This window comes from Artemia franciscana, chromosome 3 (assembly GCF_032884065.1).
Source record: "Artemia franciscana chromosome 3, ASM3288406v1, whole genome shotgun sequence".
In the NCBI taxonomy this organism is placed as follows: domain Eukaryota; kingdom Metazoa; phylum Arthropoda; class Branchiopoda; order Anostraca; family Artemiidae; genus Artemia; species Artemia franciscana.
In genome coordinates, this window is record NC_088865.1 from 34,085,901 (window position 1) to 34,105,591 (window position 19,691).

At 31.3% G+C, this 19,691-nt stretch overlaps 1 protein-coding gene across 2 annotated transcripts in view; it reads left to right on the top strand.

Annotated features, from left to right (window-relative positions):
- The window catches only part of LOC136025206 (uncharacterized), a 248,249-nt gene that overhangs the window by 47,105 nt on the left and 181,453 nt on the right, over positions 1–19,691 (top strand). For both annotated transcript variants that reach the window (XM_065701012.1, XM_065701013.1), the window contains one exon: positions 18,356–18,437. In XM_065701012.1, coding sequence (XP_065557084.1) covers positions 18,356–18,437 — 82 coding nt within the window. The remainder of the gene's footprint in view (positions 1–18,355; positions 18,438–19,691) is intronic.

Below are 19,691 nucleotides of genomic sequence, written 5' to 3' on the forward strand. Positions count from 1 at the left end.
AAACTTGCGAATATACAACATTCTTTGCTGTCCCATTGTCTTTGCATATAAATAGATTGTCAGGTTTACCGACTCTTGAACATGCAACATATAATGGTCCATGGGAAAACAATCTGTATTCAGATCTATACCTCATGATTCTAATGATTGCCCTTGAGCTTTGTTGATGGTGATTGCTAATCGACCATTCCCTGTCCCGGTGTCCCGGTCGTCATTTACATCCCCCTGTTTCCTCCGGTGTCCCCGTTGTAGTTGTGTCCCTGTGTCCCGGTCGTCATTTATATTCCCTGTGTCCCGGTCGTCATTTGTATCCCGGTGTCCCGGTCTGTATATACATTCGTTTTTTAGTTTTGTTTTTCTCCTTTATTTTTTTCCTTTTTTTTCTTTTTTAGCTTATTTAGATTTTTAGATTTTTTAGTTTTTTTATTAGTTTTTAGTTTTTTTTTCTTTTTAGTTTTTTTGTCCCGGTCGTCATTTATATCCCCCTGTTTCCCCCGGTGTCCCCGTTGTAGTTGTGTCCCTGTGTCCCGGTCGTCATTTATATTATTTTTTTCCTTTTTTTTCTTTTTTAGTTTATTTAGATTTTTAGATTTTTTAGTTTTTTTATTAGTTTTTATTTTTTTTTTCTTTTTAGTTTTTTTGTAGTTTTTACCTTCTTTTTAGTTTGTTAATTTTTTTTTTTACTTATGTCCTGGTCGTCATTTATACTCCCTATGTCCCGGTGCTTTGTTGATTGCTAATCGAACATTCCTTTTGTCCTGGTCGCTTTCTCTTTGAGTGTCGTCATTTATTTTTTTCTTTTTTAGTTCTTTTAGTTTTTACCTTTTTTAGTTTTTTTTAGTTTTTTAGATGAAAATTTTTTTTAGTTTTTTCCTTTTTTTCTTTTTAGTTTTTATTGGTTTTTACCTTTATGTTAGCTTATTTTTCAGTTTTTTCCTTTTTTTAGTTTTTTTTATTTTTTATTTTTTTTAGTTTTTTACCTTTTTTTAGTTTTTTTAGTTTTTTTAGTTTTTTAGCTTTTTTACTTTTTTTATTAGTTTTTAGTTTTTTTGTAGTTTTTGCCTTTTTTAGTTTTTTCAGTTTTTTTTTTAGTTTTTTATTGGTTTTTACCTTTATTTTAGCTTATTTTTCAGTTTTTTCCTTTTTTTTAGTTTTTTTTAGTTTTTAGTTTTTTTAGTTTTTTTAGTTTTTTACCTTTTTTTAGTTTTTTTAGTTTTTTTAGTTTTTTAGCTTTTTTATTTTTTTATTAGTTTTTAGTTTTTTTTGTAGTTTTTGCCTTTTTTTTAGTTTTTTTAGTTTTTTAGCTTTTTTATTAGTTTTTAGTTTTTTTTGTAGTTTTTGCCTTTTTTTAGTTTGACAACTTATTTTTATATATATAGATAGTTTTTTTTTTTACTTATGTCCTGGTCGTCATTTATACTCCCTGTGTCCCGGTGCTTTGTTGATTGCTAATCGAACATTCCTTTTGTCCTGGTCGCTTTCTCTTTGAGTGTCGTCATTTATTAGTTTTTTCCTTTTTTTCTTTTTAGTTTTTTATTGGTTTTTACCTTTATTTTAGCTTATTTTTCAGTTTTTTCCTTTTTTTTAGTTTTTTTTTATTTTTTATTTTTTTTAGTTTTTACCTTTTTTTAGTTTTTTTAGTTTTTTTAGTTTTTTAGCTTTTTTACTTTTTTTATTAGTTTTTAGTTTTTTTTTGTAGTTTTTGCCTTTGTTTAGTTTTTTCAGTTTTTTTTTTAGTTTTTTATTGGTTTTTACCTTTATAGTTTTTTTAGTTTTTTAGCTTTTTTATTTTTTTTATTAGTTTTTAGTTTTTTTTTGTAGTTTTTGCCTTTTTTTAGTTTTTTCAGTTTTGACGTCACCTGATCCAGTTTTTTCAGGTGACGTCACCTGACACATCCATCCATCCATCCACAGACAACTTATTTTTATATATATAGATATATATATATATATATATATATATATATATATATATATATATATATATATATATACATATATATATATATATATATATATATATATATACATATATATATACATATATATATATATATATATATATATATATATATATACATACATATATATATATATATATATATATATATATATATATATATATATATATATATATATATATATATATATATATATATATATATATATACTAGCTGTTGGGGTGGCGCTTCGCGCCACCCCAACACCTAGTTGGTGGGGGTGCTTCGCGCCCCCCCAAGCCCCCCCGCGCGCGTAAGTCGTTACGCGCCATAATAGTTACGCGCCATTGTAGTTGTGTCCCTATGTCCCACCTGTGAATATAGATAGATAGATATATATATATATATATATATATATATATATATATATATATATATATATATATATATATATATATATATATATATATATATATATATATATATATATATATATATATGGTTTTAACTACGTAAAACTTGCGAATATACAACATTCTTTGCTGTCCCATTGTCTTTGCATATAAATAGATTGTCAGGTTTACCGACTCTTGAACATGCAACATATAATGGTCCATGGGAAAACAATCTGTATTCAGATCTATACTTCATGATTCTAATGATTGCCCTTGAGCTTTGTTGATGGTGATTGCTAATCGACCATTCCCTGTCCCGGTCGTCATTTATATCCCCCTGTTTCCCCCGGTGTCCCCGTTGTAGTTGTGTCCCTGTGTCCCGGTCGTCATTTATATTCCCTGTGTCCCGGTCGTCATTTGTATCCCGGTGTCCCGGTCTGTATATACATTCGTTTTTTAGTTTTGTTTTTCTCCTTTATTTTTTTCCTTTTTTTTTCTTTTTTAGCTTATTTAGATTTTTAGATTTTTAGTTTTTTTATTAGTTTTTAGTTTTTTTTTCTTTTTAGTTTTTTTGTCCCGGTCGTCATTTATATCCCCCTGTTTCCCCCGATGTCCCCGTTGTAGTTGTGTCCCTGTGTCCCGGTCGTCATTTATATTCCCTGTGTCCCGGTCGTCATTTGTATCCCGGTGTACCGGTCTGTATATACATTCGTTTTTTAGTTTTGTTTTTGTCCTTTATTTTTTTCCTTTTTTTTTCTTTTTTAGTTTATTTAGATTTTTAGATTTTTTAGTTTTTTTATTAGTTTTTAGTTTTTTTTTCTTTTTAGTTTTTTTGTAGTTTTTACCTTCTTTTTAGTTTTGTTAATTTTTTTTTTACTTATGTCCTGGTCGTCATTTATACTCCCTGTGTCCCGGTGCTTTGTTGATTGCTAATCGAACATTCCTTTTGTCCTGGTCGCTTTCTCTTTGAGTGTCGTCATTTATTTTTTTCTTTTTTAGTTCTTTTAGTTTTTACCTTTTTTAGTTTTTTTTAGTTTTTTAGATGAAATTTTTTTTTAGTTTTTTCCTTTTTTTCTTTTTAGTTTTTTTATTGGTTTTTACCTTTATGTTAGCTTATTTTTCAGTTTTTTCCCTTTTTTTTAGTTTTTTTTTATTTTTTATTTTTTTTAGTTTTTTACCTTTTTTTAGTTTTTTTAGTTTTTTTAGTTTTTTTAGTTTTTTAGCTTTTTTACTTTTTTTTATTAGTTTTTAGTTTTTTTGTAGTTTTTGCCTTTTTTTAGTTTTTTCAGTTTTTTTTTAGTTTTTTATTGGTTTTTACCTTTATTTTAGCTTATTTTTCAGTTTTTTCCTTTTTTTTAGTTTTTTTTAGTTTTTAGTTTTTTTAGTTTTTTACCTTTTTTTAGTTTTTTTAGTTTTTTTAGTTTTTTAGCTTTTTTATTTTTTTTATTAGTTTTTAGTTTTTTTTGTAGTTTTTGCCTTTTTTTTAGTTTTTTTAGTTTTTTAGCTTTTTTATTAGTTTTTAGTTTTTTTTGTAGTTTTTGCCTTTTTTTAGTTTTTTAGTTTTTTAGCTTTTTTATTTTTTTTATTAGTTTTTAGTTTTTTTTTGTAGTTTTTGCCTTTTTTTAGTTTTTTCAGTTTTGACGTCACCTGATCCAGTTTTTTCAGGTGACGTCACCTGATCCACGATCCACAGATCCACAGACAACTTATTTTTATATATATAGATAGTTTTTTTTTTTTACTTATGTCCTGGTCGTCATTTATACTCCCTGTGTCCCGGTGCTTTGTTGATTGCTAATCGAACATTCCTTTTGTCCTGGTCGCTTTCTCTTTGAGTGTCGTCATTTATTTTTTTCTTTTTTAGTTCTTTTAGTTTTTACCTTTTTTAGTTTTTTTTAGTTTTTTAGATGAAAATTTTTTTTAGTTTTTTCCTTTTTTTCTTTTTAGTTTTTTATTGGTTTTTACCTTTATTTTAGCTTATTTTAGTTTTTTCAGTTTTTTTTTTAGTTTTTTATTGGTTTTTACCTTTATTTTAGCTTATTTTTCAGTTTTTTCCTTTTTTTTAGTTTTTTTTAGTTTTTAGTTTTTTTAGTTTTTTACCTTTTTTTAGTTTTTTTAGTTTTTTTAGTTTTTTAGCTTTTTTATTTTTTTTTATTAGTTTTTAGTTTTTTTTGTAGTTTTTGCCTTTTTTTTAGTTTTTTTAGTTTTTTAGCTTTTTTATTAGTTTTTAGTTTTTTTTGTAGTTTTTGCCTTTTTTTAGTTTTTTTAGTTTTTTAGCTTTTTTATTTTTTTATTAGTTTTTAGTTTTTTTTGTAGTTTTTGCCTTTTTTTAGTTTTTTCAGTTTTGACGTCACCTGATCCAGTTTTTTCAGGTGACGTCACCTGATCCACGATCCACAGATCCACAGACAACTTATTTTTATATATATAGATAGTTTGTTTTTTTTACTTATGTCCTGGTCGTCATTTATACTCCCTGTGTCCCGGTGCTTTGTTGATTGCTAATCGAACATTCCTTTTGTCCTGGTCGCTTTCTCTTTGAGTGTCGTCATTTATTTTTTTCTTTTTTAGTTCTTTTAGTTTTTACCTTTTTTAGTTTTTTTTAGTTTTTTAGATGAAATTTTTTTTTTGTTTTTTCCTTTTTTTCTTTTTAGTTTTTTATTGGTTTTTACCTTTATTTTAGCTTATTTTTCAGTTTTTTCCTTTTTTTTATTTTTTTTTTATTTTTTATTTTTTTAGTTTTTTACCTTTTTTTAGTTTTTTTAGTTTTTTTAGTTTTTTAGCTTTTTTACTTTTTTTATTAGTTTTTAGTTTTTTTTTGTAGTTTTTGCCTTTTTTTAGTTTTTTCAGTTTTTTTTTTAGTTTTTTATTGGTTTTTACCTTTATTTTAGCTTATTTTTCAGTTTTTTCCTTTTTTTTTATTTTTTTTTAGTTTTTAGTTTTTTTAGTTTTTTACCTTTTTTTAGTTTTTTTAGTTTTTTTAGTTTTTTAGCTTTTTTATTTTTTTTATTAGTTTTTAGTTTTTTTTGTAGTTTTTGCCTTTTTTTAGTTTTTTTTAGTTTTTTAGCTTTTTTATTAGTTTTTAGTTTTTTTTGTAGTTTTTGCCTTTTTTTTATTTTTTTAGTTTTTTAGCTTTTTTATTTTTTTTATTAGTTTTTAGTTTTTTTTGTAGTTTTTGCCTTTTTTTAGTTTTTTCAGTTTTGACGTCACCTGATCCAGTTTTTTCAGGTGACGTCACCTGATCCATCAACAGACAGACAGACAACTTATTTTTATATATATAGATATATATATATATATATATATATATATATATATCTATATATATATACATATATATATATATATATATATATATATATATATATATATATATATATATATATATATATATATATATATATATATATATATATATATATATATATATATATATATATATATATATATATTTAAAACAGCTCAATATATTTGTTTCAATTTGGCACTCTAACATTTGCTGGCCCGATAGAAAAATGTTTTGATAGGTCACAACTTTCGAAAAATTTGTTTAGAGCTTTAATTTTGAAAAAAACATTTTCCATATGAACGATATTACAGGAGTCGATCCGGTTAACTATGGTCGTATAAGATCAGGAGATAATTTCCGCAAGATATACTGGGAACTTCCCATTCATTGCATACGTCACGGCAACTTCGGAGAAAATGCATAAGAATTGTTCCTTTTGGTCGTTCTAGTCAGATTACCAGATTCTGTATTTCATTTATTTCGATTAGTAGCCATACTGGAAGGTAGAAAAATTGTAAGGGTGGATCTCAGAGTAGCTGATAATGTAGGAAACGAATACCATAGGGAGCTTGTTCGCCATTGGGGTGTTTCTGAGATATAGGCCAAAAACAGCAAATTTGGCCTATATTTGGGTTGGACGATTCAAAATTTTCTTGTACAGCTCAGATTGGTCAAATCCAGTGTACTCTTACATCAATCAAAAGAAGAGATTTGGGTTTACAGGAATATGTCTTTTGTTTTTAAAAATTAAAAAATAGTACACTTTTTACTGCAGTATAAAAAAAAATCAGATTTTTGTCAAAAAATTTCTAACAGTAAAGCTAAAATACCTAAAGTTTTTCAAAATGAAGCAATTTCTTATATTAAAAAAGAAAGCTCGTTTAATTTAAAACAAATTGATCTAAGAGAAAAATTATAAACTATTGTATCCGAGGGGTCTGCAGCTTTTTAGAGAGTGTATCCAATAATAGGAATTTTTTTTTAGTAGCCTGCTACCTAGCGGGAAGTTTTTTCATCATGTCACAGGAAGTAGAATTAATCATTCCTTGACGGATAGAAAGTCATTAAACCTGAAGTGATGATGCAATACTGTGAAAGTAAAGGTAAACACCAAATAATTAGTGTTATATAGGCAGTACCTATGAGACATGTAATGTTTACCATAAACCTTTCCTGATGTACAGAGGAAGTTCATTAATGGATGCTTCGCAGTGAAGAGAATACACACCAGTTTCAGGGTCACCTGGTCCGATTATATATAGGAATGTAGAGTGAAGAAGAATGCAAAGATCACGGCCAGAATAATAGGAGAACAAATGGATGAGAGACAGACCGAAGCTTGGGTCCTTACCTTACAGATTTCCACTGCCACCAGCAATGGTTTCCTGAAAAAAGTCAACTTATCCACAGAGACATTGAAAAATCACGAAGACAATCGACAACAGCGCGATTACAACTTTCGCGAAATAGAGTTCGAGATATCTTCACTACATATGGCAAACCGTTCAGCAGAGTGGGCTTTGACCTTGTGAATTTTGTGACGTCAAAAGTTGTGGACGCTGAGAAGATTGTTTCTGATATTACTAGCGTAGCCACAGAAGGAAAAGATGAGGTTGAAGACTTTCTGTGCAACAGGATAGAAGATTGGAAAAGGATTGTACTATAAACTTTTTCTTTGGAAAGAAAAACTCAGAAAGTGATGGGCGTCCGTAGAACCGATCGCCTGAGCTCTGAAGTAACAGCTTTGAAGAAAATTATTACTGTTTAATTGAACTACGGCGAAGAAAAGGAGAAAGCAGTTCCAAAGATACTCACAAAAGAGATTCTTCCTTTCCCTCCCTCCATTTTGAACATCTTCCGTAACAATCAACCAAGATATCCTATGGCTGGAAAATGAGGACGAGGATCAAAGCTGTTCTGTTGAACTAGCTAAGAAAAAACGTAGTACTTGCAGCTTGGCCGGTGACTTTGGAATATAAAGAAATAACATCCGCTACAGTACACATTGTTGACCTAATGTCCATGGTAAGGTCATATCGGGCTGCCAGGTTTGAGACAGTCAAATCGTTTGCGGAAAGATTGGTTCTATCTGTCCTGGAATATCTTCTATTGGGTATTCCTGAAGTCCACATTGTCACAGGTCGGTACAACGGGCTCTTTGGGAAGCTCAAGGACACCGAATAGTCGGTCTCTTTGGAATCAGCACGCAAACTCCGACTAGGGTAAGGGAAAAATCTCCAACTAGGGTAAGGGAAAAATCTCCAGATTTCCACTTTTGGCACAATTGAAGAATGGGATGCCGTACTTGCGAGCTCAGCGTCTAAAAGACGGCTCCTCGAAACTTTGTGCGAATCCTTGGAGCACTTGGATCAAACTTTATCTCTCAGGTGGGATCAAGGAAAGATTTAAAGGGTCTCTGGTAAGCTTGGCTGCAGTCCAACTTTTCCAGAACACTGTGACTACGAGTAATACTTACCCTCCAGCCACGAAGAGGCTAACCAATGCCTTATGACATATGTCAAGTATGCTAGCCGTTATACTCTTAGCATCGTTGCGTATGCCAACGACACAAACTTGGCAGTAGCCTGTGCTCATTTTTATGAAAAGCTTTAGGCTGAGGGACTGAGCGAACTTTTTTTGGAATTACTGACTTACATTATCCCAGGATACGAGCCGGTGGATTGTGTCCACTTTTCTAAAGAGGAGCAGATTATGTTACTGTTCATGCATTGTCTGTCAGGCTGTGACAACGAACTTTTTCTTCGGTGTCGGGAAAGCTCCTTTCTTAAACACGGATCGTCCCCAACTTTTGCCTCAAAAATGGTTTCTTTGACGGAGTGGATCAAGGATGTAGAAGGGAAGCTTTCAGTCGACCCTTTTAGAGAAGTTTACAACCTATCAAAATCCCTTATCATTTAAATGTACAGTAAACAGGCCGGATTCAATTCACTGGCCAGTATAAGGGTTTACATTTGGTGCCAGAAACAAGATGTGAGAAGACTATAACCATCTGACGACACCTACGAGTCATGCATACAAAGAGCCATATTCGCTACACGGATAATCTTGTCGCTAGTACAGGCTTGGTCGAGCATTCTAGATCCACTCTTCCATGGATGGAAGATGGCTGAAAGGGGAGTCAATACGGTCGTCTCAAAATGTAAAGAAGCATCAAGCCTGGAGGCTTAATGCAGATGCAAAAGTGGAAGATGCAGGAAAAACTGTGCTGCTCAAAAATGAAAGGATGAAAATCTGACCTCGTGCCACGTGAATTTTTGGAAGAAGAAAATGAGGAAAATTTTTTGAAAGTTTATTTGATACCTTTTACTTTTAATTGTAATAGGTCCTTTATTAGTTACTATTACCCAATTTTACGGGTAGGCCGAGTAAGACAACTCCAGTGCGCCGACCGAATCCATCTCGGAAGCAGAATTCTTTCATATAATAAACAGGTCAGTCGTATCAGTGACAAATCAGGTCCCAAAATGGTAATTGCAGACCCCTTAGTAGGGGAGATTGGGGTAATGCCAGCCAGAGGGTAATGGCGGTCATTATGATTTCTCGTAAAGTCGATAACGTGGACTCACACCGATTGGTGCTGCCATGACAAGACAGTTTATGAAAATACTAGTGGAGCGCTCGCCATTTACCAGTCCTAATTTGCCTGATATATAAGAAAGACTGTTTTGACGTCTCATCTTATAAGACAGACAATAGTTTAATCCATCTTCTCTTTCTGTTTACATTTCACAGAACGAGACTTATCTCGCAATAACAAGGTAAGCCCTATTGTTGCAGCAACAACGAATTAAATTATGTTGTGAATAATTATGATTATTAGCAAACAATGATTTAAGAATGAAACAACAAATTAAATTATGTTGCAACAACGAATTAAGAGTGGGATTGATTCTAATCCAAGCCTAGGCAAGAAGTTTATCTTCCCTCCTGCACAGAAGTAGCTCTAGTTGACCATTTAAAAACTTTATCGAAGGTTTTCTAGGGCATCACTGCACTGAAAATAGGAAAAATTGCATTTGGATATGCAGCAAGAAACCAATTAAGCCATTTATACAAGATAAAGAAACAAAAATGCTGGCCTGTTTTGGATATACGAGTTCATGGACAGAAATAAAATTAGTGTGAGCAGACCTGAAGCCACAAGCATCGGAAGAGCCATGGGGTTCTAACAAAGAGGAAGTAAATAATTTTCTCCAAAATATAGAACAGGCTATGGATAAATACAAGTTTAAAGATACCAATTATTGGGATGTAGATGAAACAAGGATCAACATTGTGTGCATGACCCTGGTCTGATACTGGCAGAACGGGGACAAAATCCTGTGAGTTCTATAAAAAGTTGGAAAAGGGGCAAAATATTACAGTTGGGTCCAATGAGTTCATGAGGTCTTTATGCTCCACCAATGTTAATTTTTACTCGATTTCATGTGTCTCCGCTCTTAGACAAAAAAAAAACAAACGGACCACCCGCATCAGTTTACTCATGTTCTAAGACAGGATAGATCAATAAAAAACTGTTCGTTGTTTAGTTAAAACACTTTTCTCATTTTACTAATGCTAGTAATGATAAGAGAATGCTTCTTATTCTTTACAACCATTCCGCTCATTGCTCAGCTGAAGCATATAATATTTTTAGGGAGAAAGGGATTGTTATGGTGTCACTGCTACCCCATGCATCAAATAGGTTTCAGCCTCTGGATTTAGTAATTTACTCGCCCTTGAAGGCTATACAAAAGGGAATGTGATTTGTTCATGGAAATCAGGAACTTACGATATAGAAGAGATTTTCAATAAGGCCTATTCAGTAGTTACAACCATTGCAAAAGCAACAAGTGGGTTCAAAAACATTGGGATCCATGCTCTTAATCAAGGAGTTTTCACAGATTAGGATTTTTTGGTAGAAGACATCCTCCAGAAGAATTAAGAGTTATCAAGTGATTGTTTGGAAGACTCCTTGAAAATTAATGCAAATGAAGTCATCGCAGAAGTAGACCAATGCGAAGTCATGACTGAACAAAACTTAGAGTCCTCTGTCCAACTTGAAAAGTTCATATTCAGTATAACACACAGATTAATGTGTCTATAAAAGGGATTTCTCCTCTACTTGGATTCAGTTGTTGGGCTGATGAACCAAAAAAAGGAGCGAGACTAAAGAAACATTCTCAGATCTAGACTTCAACACTGATGAAAATCCTTCTTCAAGAAAAAAAAAATCGAGAAGAAAAAGAAACCAAGATCAAGGAAAAACTAAAAAAGGAAAGAGGTAAGGAACCAAAGAACTAAGCAAGTAAAAAAAGGGTTTAATGGGGAAAAGAAAAAGACCGCTGTCACTGAAAGTCAAACACAAAAAGTGATGCAAAAGAAAATGAACAGGAAACTTTTTGAATCTGACTCCGACACTTCGATTGATGAGAAAAACATGTGTTAAGACGAATTAAAAAGTGGCTATTTTTGACAAATATTGGTAAAGAACCTGTTTCTATTGCGAAAACACCGGGAAAGATGGGGGTATGTTGTATCAGTGCACTTCTTATGCATTATTGGCACATCAAGAATGTTCTAAATGGAATATTCCTGTGGAGTATTTATGTGACATTTGCTCCAGAAAGCTAAATTGACTTAAAGTTCTTAAGCCTCATAAGCTAGATATATTGGTGCTCTAATTTGAAAAGCCTTTTTTATTATGGAAAAATGCTTTCTCTCAAATAATTGACTTCTAATTATGTAACAATAAACTAAAATAAAAACAAGTAGAAAAAAAAATAAGGTCATAGAATCAGTTGTAAAGAAGGTAATTCTGTAGACATCACTGCCTTTCCATGAATATAAATAAAATTCCGAATAGCAATAAATCCTTTTATTAGACAGTAATAATTTGCAAAAATTCTGGATATTTTGATCACATGTACAGTGACTGAATTTACCAGTATTTTTGTGAATTATCACTGTCTAATAAAATGATTTATCCCTATTCCAAATTTTATTTATAATTTTGAACTAATGGGTTAAATTTGGAAAGCAAAGATCACTATGAGAAAAACATGGAAGCTGTCAAAAACTAAATTCGTGTAAATCAGGATAACTTCAAAGTGACTCTTTCAATTATTAATCAGTTCACAATAAAACTCTTTTGCAAGCTTTAGGTGGAAATCGCTTGGCCTATGACAAACACCCCTGACCTGCTATCTGGGACTAGTTTCTAGCTTAATTAATTCAACTAGCTTATATTTAACAAATGTAGACATGTAAAATAATTGAAAAAATAGAGAACAAGAAAAAATGAAGAATCTAAAAGAAAAATTAATATTAATTATGTGTAGGAAACTTTTCAACGTGGTTCTTTCTCAATTATCCGACAGGTCTTAATAAAGTATGATTAGCCAAAGATTGGAATCAATGGGGCAGAAGCTCAAATGACTGTAGCTGTCTTCCCTTTATATTTATAAGAAAAAAAATGCAGATTCTCAAAAACCTCTGGAAATATGCAAAAGTTCGTTGAATTTTTTCAATAGCTTTCATCGCAGTCTCATGGCATATCTACTAGAGACATACATAAATTCATGTATTTTGTTGTGGAAACTTTCAACCAAAGAGTTAAGGCAAATTTCGGGAAAAACATTTCCAGGGCAGTCAAATGCTTTTTTTTTATATTTATGTGCATGAGTTGTTAAAAGGGCGATGCATTAAATGAGTTTTGTTTTATATTAAATGTTTGAATTTATTTTGTGTTTACAATTAAGACTGAATAAAACTTAGATAAGTCAACTTTTTGCCGTCTCTTCGTCTCTCAGCTCAAGCGTCCCCTCTCTATGATCCTTCCCCAAGTTTAAACTTCAAGTTCACTTGGCTCCCAAAATACTCACTCAAACTTTTAATTTATATTCCAACGCATTCCAGAGGTATTGTAAGTACCCTTCTTTGATAAACTCGTATCACAGCGTCTTTTAATTTATCCTCACTATTTAGGCGTGAATAAATTTTAATTCACATAGGGGCTTAAAGAAAAAAAATGTTTACGTGGATTCGAAACATAACATTTTCGCCAGTTTCCCCTACTCAAACACAAAATTTCAAGCTTCTTATCCCTCCTTCTTTTCTTCTCCTATAACACTGAAAGTTTCAACTGTTTACCGTACATTCAACACAAAAATTTAATGTCTCCTTGTCCTGACCTCTACCTTTTTTAACCCAACAGTGCCTAAAGGCTATAACTTCAGCTCTTAAGTAACATGATTAGGGCTCACAACCCCTTTACCTCCTCAAGGTCAGAACATAATTTACACTTTATAAAAAAAATACAAATAAATGTGCAATGGCAATTTAATATGAATATGCTCATATTAATATTCTAAAATCGTAATGATTTTGGCTATATTAAAGTTATAAAATCAAAAATATTAATTTTTTACTCAGTAAAGTGCCAATTTAGTTTCTGGCCTAGAGAAGATATGGGGACTGGGAGCCTTAATCATGTTAATTTCTGCTCGTTTTGAATTTGACTCAGTTATTTATTGTAACTTTTGTTTGTTTTGAGTTTCATTTATTTATAGATATGGTAGATAATTTGACTGTATTTTTGGTAATGTCTGGTTAATTGGAGTTCTTTGCTTTTTTTGTTGTGAAATTTTTTTTATTAATTTCTGTTCTTTTAAATTAGTAGTGCTAGTATTCCGGATAGTGATTCTATCTCCTTATTTGGAGACTAAAGCTTACCAATGCTAAACTAAAGCATTGACATACTTAAATAACCAGCCGCCCAGACAGGTATCCGAGACTTTTGGGAGAATGATCTACATATTCTTGTCAAGATATGGTTACCAAATGTTCGATCTTCACTGAGTAAAAGCAACGTCCAATTATCATAATACTTCATATTCAAGTCATAACAATTATATGAATGAATATTTTGTTTTTTGAAGATAAACTTTAATATTGGGATATGCATAAAGTTCACTATCTTACTTTATCTTTGCTAGTAATATCATTGCTATTTCAAAGAAGCTAATTTGATTGAAAATTAAAAAACCGTGTGCCATAACAAGAGTCAAAAATGGTTTGAGAAAAACAGCCCTCCTCTATAGCTCGTAATTTTCAAGATACTTCCAATCAAAATTTTAAGACAGCCATGTCGTTCAGCGTAGCTGAGCGGTCTAGTTGCTATATTTATAAGTTAATTTGGTAGGTCGACCTCCTACCAGTTTAGAAGTTTATGCATTATGTGTAAAAACTAAATGCTGTTTTTAAATTAAATCAAATAAGGAGATTGAATCAGTAGCCGGAATACTAACACTACTTATACAAAACCAACAAATATTAATATAAAAAAAACTTTTTTCACAAAGTATGTTTTTCAGGAAAAAGAAAAGACCTCCATTAAACCAAAAATTACCAAAAATACAGTCAAATTATCAACAAAACATACAAATAAATGAAATTCAAAACAAACAAAAGTTACAATAAATAACTGGGTCAAACTCAAAACGATCAGAAATTAACATGATTAAGGCTCACAGTCCCTATGTCTTCTTAAGGCCAGAACATAATTTGCTCTTTACTGAAAAAAAAATAATATTTTCGCTTTTATAACTTTAATATATCCGAAATTATTAAGATTCTAGAGGATTAATATGAGCATATTCATTCTAAACTGACATTTCACATTCATTTGTATTTTTTAATAGAGTGTAAATTATGTTCTGACCTTGAGAAGGTACAGAGGTTATGAGCCCTAATCATGTTAATTCCTGCTCGTTTTGATTTTGAATTTTTTCATTTATTATAATTTTTGTTTGTTTTAGGTTTCATTTGTTTATTGATGCTGATTTGTGGTAGCTTCACTCTTGGTAAACTATTTTATTCTAATTTTGCTAATTTTTGGTTTTTACGAAAATCTTTACTTTTTCTTGAAAAATTATTTTTGTGGAAAAACAGTTGCTTAATTAATTAGTCGAAAAGGCAACAACCATGCTTTGCTTTGGTTGTTCGATAAGTTAAGAGCTCTTACGGGTTGTTTTCTGGTTCAAAAATGTTCCCCATAGTTTCCCAAGGGTATATTCTGGAAGCGACAAGAGTCCCTGAGCAAATCAAAACACAGGATGTACACCCAAGTTTTCAAATTATTTTTAATATCGGAAGGATTGCTTTGAAGATTCAGCTGAAACTTTCAGGGAGTGTCGGGTGGGACAATTGGACCCCAAATCTTAACTTAGAGGAGGTTGCAGAAGTGAAAAAAGAGACTTTGTGTATTTAAGTGATTGAAATAGTCTGTCTTCGTCATCCCGAAAATACCCTAAGAAGTGAATTTCAAGCCTATACGCACTGTTGGATTAAAGAAGGTAGAGGTCAGGGCAAGGAGACTTCAAATTTTTGAGCTGGGGAAGTGGTAAACACTTATTTTTTTTCGGATTCACCAAAACATTTATGACCTAAATATTCCTGTCAAGAGAGCAAATTGAGGTCTCAAGTTGTAACTTTCTGAGTTATAGGAGAAGAAAAGAAGGAGGTACAAGCAGCTTGAAATTTTGTGTTTGAGTAATGGAGACTGGCAAAAATGCTATTTTTCCAATCCACATAGACATTTTTTTTTCTTCCAGTCACTATAAGAATTAGAATTTATTCTCGCCTAATTAGTGAGGTAAATTCAAAAAAACTGTCATACGAGTTTATCAAAGAAGGGTACTTACAATATCTCTGAAATGCGTTGGATTAAGAATTAAAACTTTGAGTGAGTATTTTTGGAGCCAAGTGAACTTGAAGTTTAAACTCAGGGAGGGATCAGAGAGGGGGGACGGTTTAGCTGAGAGACGAAGAGACGGCAAAAAGTTGACTTTTTTAAGTTTTATTCAGTCTTAATTGTAAACACAAAATAAATTCAACCATTTAATATAAAAAAAAACTTAATTAATACATCGCTGTTTTAACAACTCATGCACATAAATTAAAAAAAAAACATTCGAATGACTTGAAAATGTTTTTCCCGAATTTTGCCTTAACTCTTCGGTTGGAAGTTCTCACAACGAAATACATTAATATCTGTATTGTCTTTAGTAGAAATGCCATGAGACTGCGATGACAGGTATTGAAAAAATGCAACGACCTTTGGCATAGTTCCACAGATTTTTGAGAATCTGTATTTTTTTGTTATAAATAAAAAGGGAAGACAGTGTTATAGCAGCTACAGTCATTTGAGCCTCTGCTCCATTGATTCCAATCTTTGGCTAATCATACTTTATTAAGATTGGATATTTTAGAAAGAACTACGTTGAAAAGTTTCCTACATGCGATCAATATTTATATTTCTTTTCGAATCTTTTTTTTCCTTGTTTCCTATTTTTTTCAATTATCTAAATATGTCTATATTTGTTAGATATATGCTAGTTTGATTAATTAAACCAGAGACTAGTTCAGATGGCAGGTCAGGGGTGTTTGACATTGGTCAAGCGATTTTCACCTAAAGATTGCAAAAGAGTTTCATTGTGAACTGATTAATAATCGAAAGAGTCACTTTGAAGTTATCCTGATTTATACAAATTTAGTTTTTGACAGCTTCCTTGTTTTTCTCATAGTGTTTTTTCCTTCAGACATTTAACACAATAGTTCAAAATTATAAATAAAAGGTCGAATTTTGCGAATTATTATTTTCTAATAACAGGATTTATTCCTATTCGAACTTTTATTTATCATCATGAAAAGGCAGTGATGTCTTCAGAATTACCTTGTTCACAACTGATTCGATGACAGTTTTTTTTCTAGTTGTCGCTCTATAGGTTTAATTTGGAATAGTCAGGGCGCCAGATTCTGTATCGTGAACCCAACCATGCCGGAAGGTACAAAAATACTGAGGACGGATTCTAGTGTAGTCAACCATGCTGAAAACGAATATCGTAAGGCGCATGTTTGCCGTTTGGCATTTCTGAGATATAGGCAAAAAATTTAGCCAATAACTAATTGTGACGATTCAGGATTTTTTCAGAGTGATTGGGTTGAGGAACCCAGCGTTATGTTCTATCCATAGAAGGAAGAGAATTAGATCTAAAAGAATATGATTTTTAAATTGAACAAAAAAAACAACACTATTCTTTGTCTATTTACTGCAGTTTCAAAATAAGTGCTTTAAGATTCAACAAATATCTCAAAGAATGGCTAAAAACTCGAAATTTCTTCAAGACAACAAACTTTTTTCATATTAGAAACGACAGTTAATTCACTTTCGTATTAGGTGAAAAAATATAAACTTTATTTTTATTTTTGAAAGGTTTAAGGTTTTTTTTGTAGTGTCACTGAAATGATCACTTGCCGTATCACGAAAAGGGACATAGTTGTTTCTCTTCAAGGGGGAGGAATAGTTCAAACTTCCTAACTGTTTAAAATTTTTAACTTTTACTCAAAAATAAAAATAGGTTTAAAAAATGTTGACTAAAAGAAGTGTCAAAATGGACAAATATGTTTTCTGGTGGGAAACTGGGGTAATAGCTATCGCCTAATGTAAAACGAGAATAAAAATTAGCATAAAAATAAAATTCAAACGAAATCATGTTAAATCACTAACATAGTATATTTTACCATAACTAGAAGTCACTAATTTGAAAAAAAAAACATCTTTCCATGCTAAAAAATGGCTTACAAAATTTAAGCGTCAATATATCTAGCTTATGAGCTTTAAGAACTTTAAGTCAATTTCACTTTCTGGAGCAAATGTCACATAAATACCCCTCAGGAGCGTCCCATCCAGAACATTCCTGATGCGCCCATAATGCATAAGAAGTGCTCCGATACCACATTTCCCCATCTTTCCCGGTGTCTTCGCAATAGAAACAGGTTTTTTGTATCATCACTTTTTGATTCGTCTTCACAAATGTTTTCCTCATCAGTTGAAATGTTGGAGTCAGATTCAGAAAGCTTACTGTTCATTTTCTTTTGCATCGCTTTTCGTGTTTTTCTTTTAGTAACAGCAGTCTTTTTCTTTTCCCCATTAAATTCTTTTTTTATTCGCTCAGTTATTTGGTTCCTAACTTATTTCCTTTTTGGTTTTTTCCTTGATCTTAGTTTCTTTTTCTTCTCGCTTTCTCTTTTTTCTTGAAGAAGGATTTTCAGCGGTGTTGAAGTCAAGATCTGGGAATGCTGCTTTTGTCTCGCTCCTTTTTTTGGTTCATCAGCCCAACTACTGCATTAGGGTAGAGGAAATATCTCTTTTATAGACATTAATTTGTGTGTTAGGCTGAATATGAACTTTTTCAAGTTGGAGAGAGGAGTCTAAGTTTTGTCGGTCATGACTTCGTATTGGTGCGCTTCGGCGATGATTTCATTTGCATTAGCTTTCAAGGAATCGTTCTCACAATCACGTCTTAGCTTTTGATTCTTCTGGAGATTGTTTCTTACCAAAAAATCCTCGTCTGTGTAAACTCATTGATTTAGAGGATGGATCCAAGTGTTCTTAAGCCCACTTGTTTCTTTTGCAATGGTAGCAACTAGTGAATAGGCCTTATTGAATATTTCTACTGCAGAAGCCTATGTGAAGCCTATGTGACGTATGGGGTTGCAGTAGCACCATGACAATCCCTTTCTCCCTACAAAGACTATAAGCTTCAGCTGAGCAATGAGCAATTTAACATCTGTCTACAATGCTGTTTCTTTTTGTTTCGCTCTTTTCGGCTTGTTTTCAGTTTTTATGGTAGTACTGCAGTCACTTTAGTTAATATTTTTTTTTTTAGGATTGACAGCTTCTGGAGTGGCAAAAGTTGCAATACGATCTGTAAATTATGGTTACAGCGATGAGTTTAGAGCTGGTAAAAGGTACAAATCCCTATGTGCAAAATATAATCTCTTAAGTACTTTAAGCTTTAATAATTTCAAAACTATAATCAAATACGATGTGTTAATCAAACATTTATATTTTTTTTAGCTACATTTATATTTTACGGTGTAATAAAACTATCGTAACATTTTAAATTGGATGTTCCTTTTTAATTTTCAAATTATGTTAAGAAAAAACAAATATAGTATGTTATGGAACGTTCTAAAAAAAAAAAAGATTATAGTCTGTTATATCTATTTTAGACCCTGAACACTTCTTTGGATGACATGCTTAGGCTTGTCCTTCAAAATACCGTTTTCTCAACTCTATCTCTCTCTCTCTCTCTCTCTCTCTCTCTCTCTCTCTCTCTCTCTCTCTCTCTCTCTCTCTCTCTCTCTCTCTCACTCTAAAAAAGCTCCTTGGAGGATCTGGAGTGCTCGCTAGTTCTATGTTTTTGTGACTGGGGGTCTGAAAGAGGTAAGTACACCCACATATACACTGAATAGTGTGTAGCTTTAAATCAGCTGGTGCATTCTTTAAGCGTTTTTTGTCAAGCATATGCAAGAATTGGTAGTTTTTTTTTTCCTTTTAGATTTTTACCTATTTTATTTTTAATTTTTTCTATTAGTATTTTTTTTCTTTTTTTCTCTTAGTCTTTTTTTTGTTTTTTCATTCGTTTTTTATTTTTCTTTAGTTTTTGTCTTTTTTTCCTTTTTTTAGTTACCTTTTTTAGTTTTCCTTTTTTTTATTTTTTCCTTATTTTAAGTTTTTTCTTTTTTAATTGTTTTCTTTTTTAGTTTTTTGTTATTTTTTATTTATTCTTTGTAATTTTTTAGTTTTTTCCTTTTTTAGTTTTTTTTTAGTTTTTTTCTGTTTTTTCAGTTTTTTTATAGAAGATGGTTTTTAATTCTTTAAAGTTTTTTTAGTTAGTTTTTTATATTAGTTTTCTTAAATATTAACGTCATACTTAGTGACAGACAGACGGACGGACAGACACTATATTTTTATATGTATACTAGCTGTTGGGGTGGCGCTTCACGCCACACCAACACCTATTTGGTGGGGGTGCTTTGCGCCCCCCAAGCCGCCCACGCGCGTAAGTCGTTACGCGCCATTGTAGTTTTGTCCCTGTGTCCCACCTGTGAATATATATATATATATATATATATATATATATATATATATATATACATATATATATATATATATATATATATATATATATATATATATATATATATATATATATATAT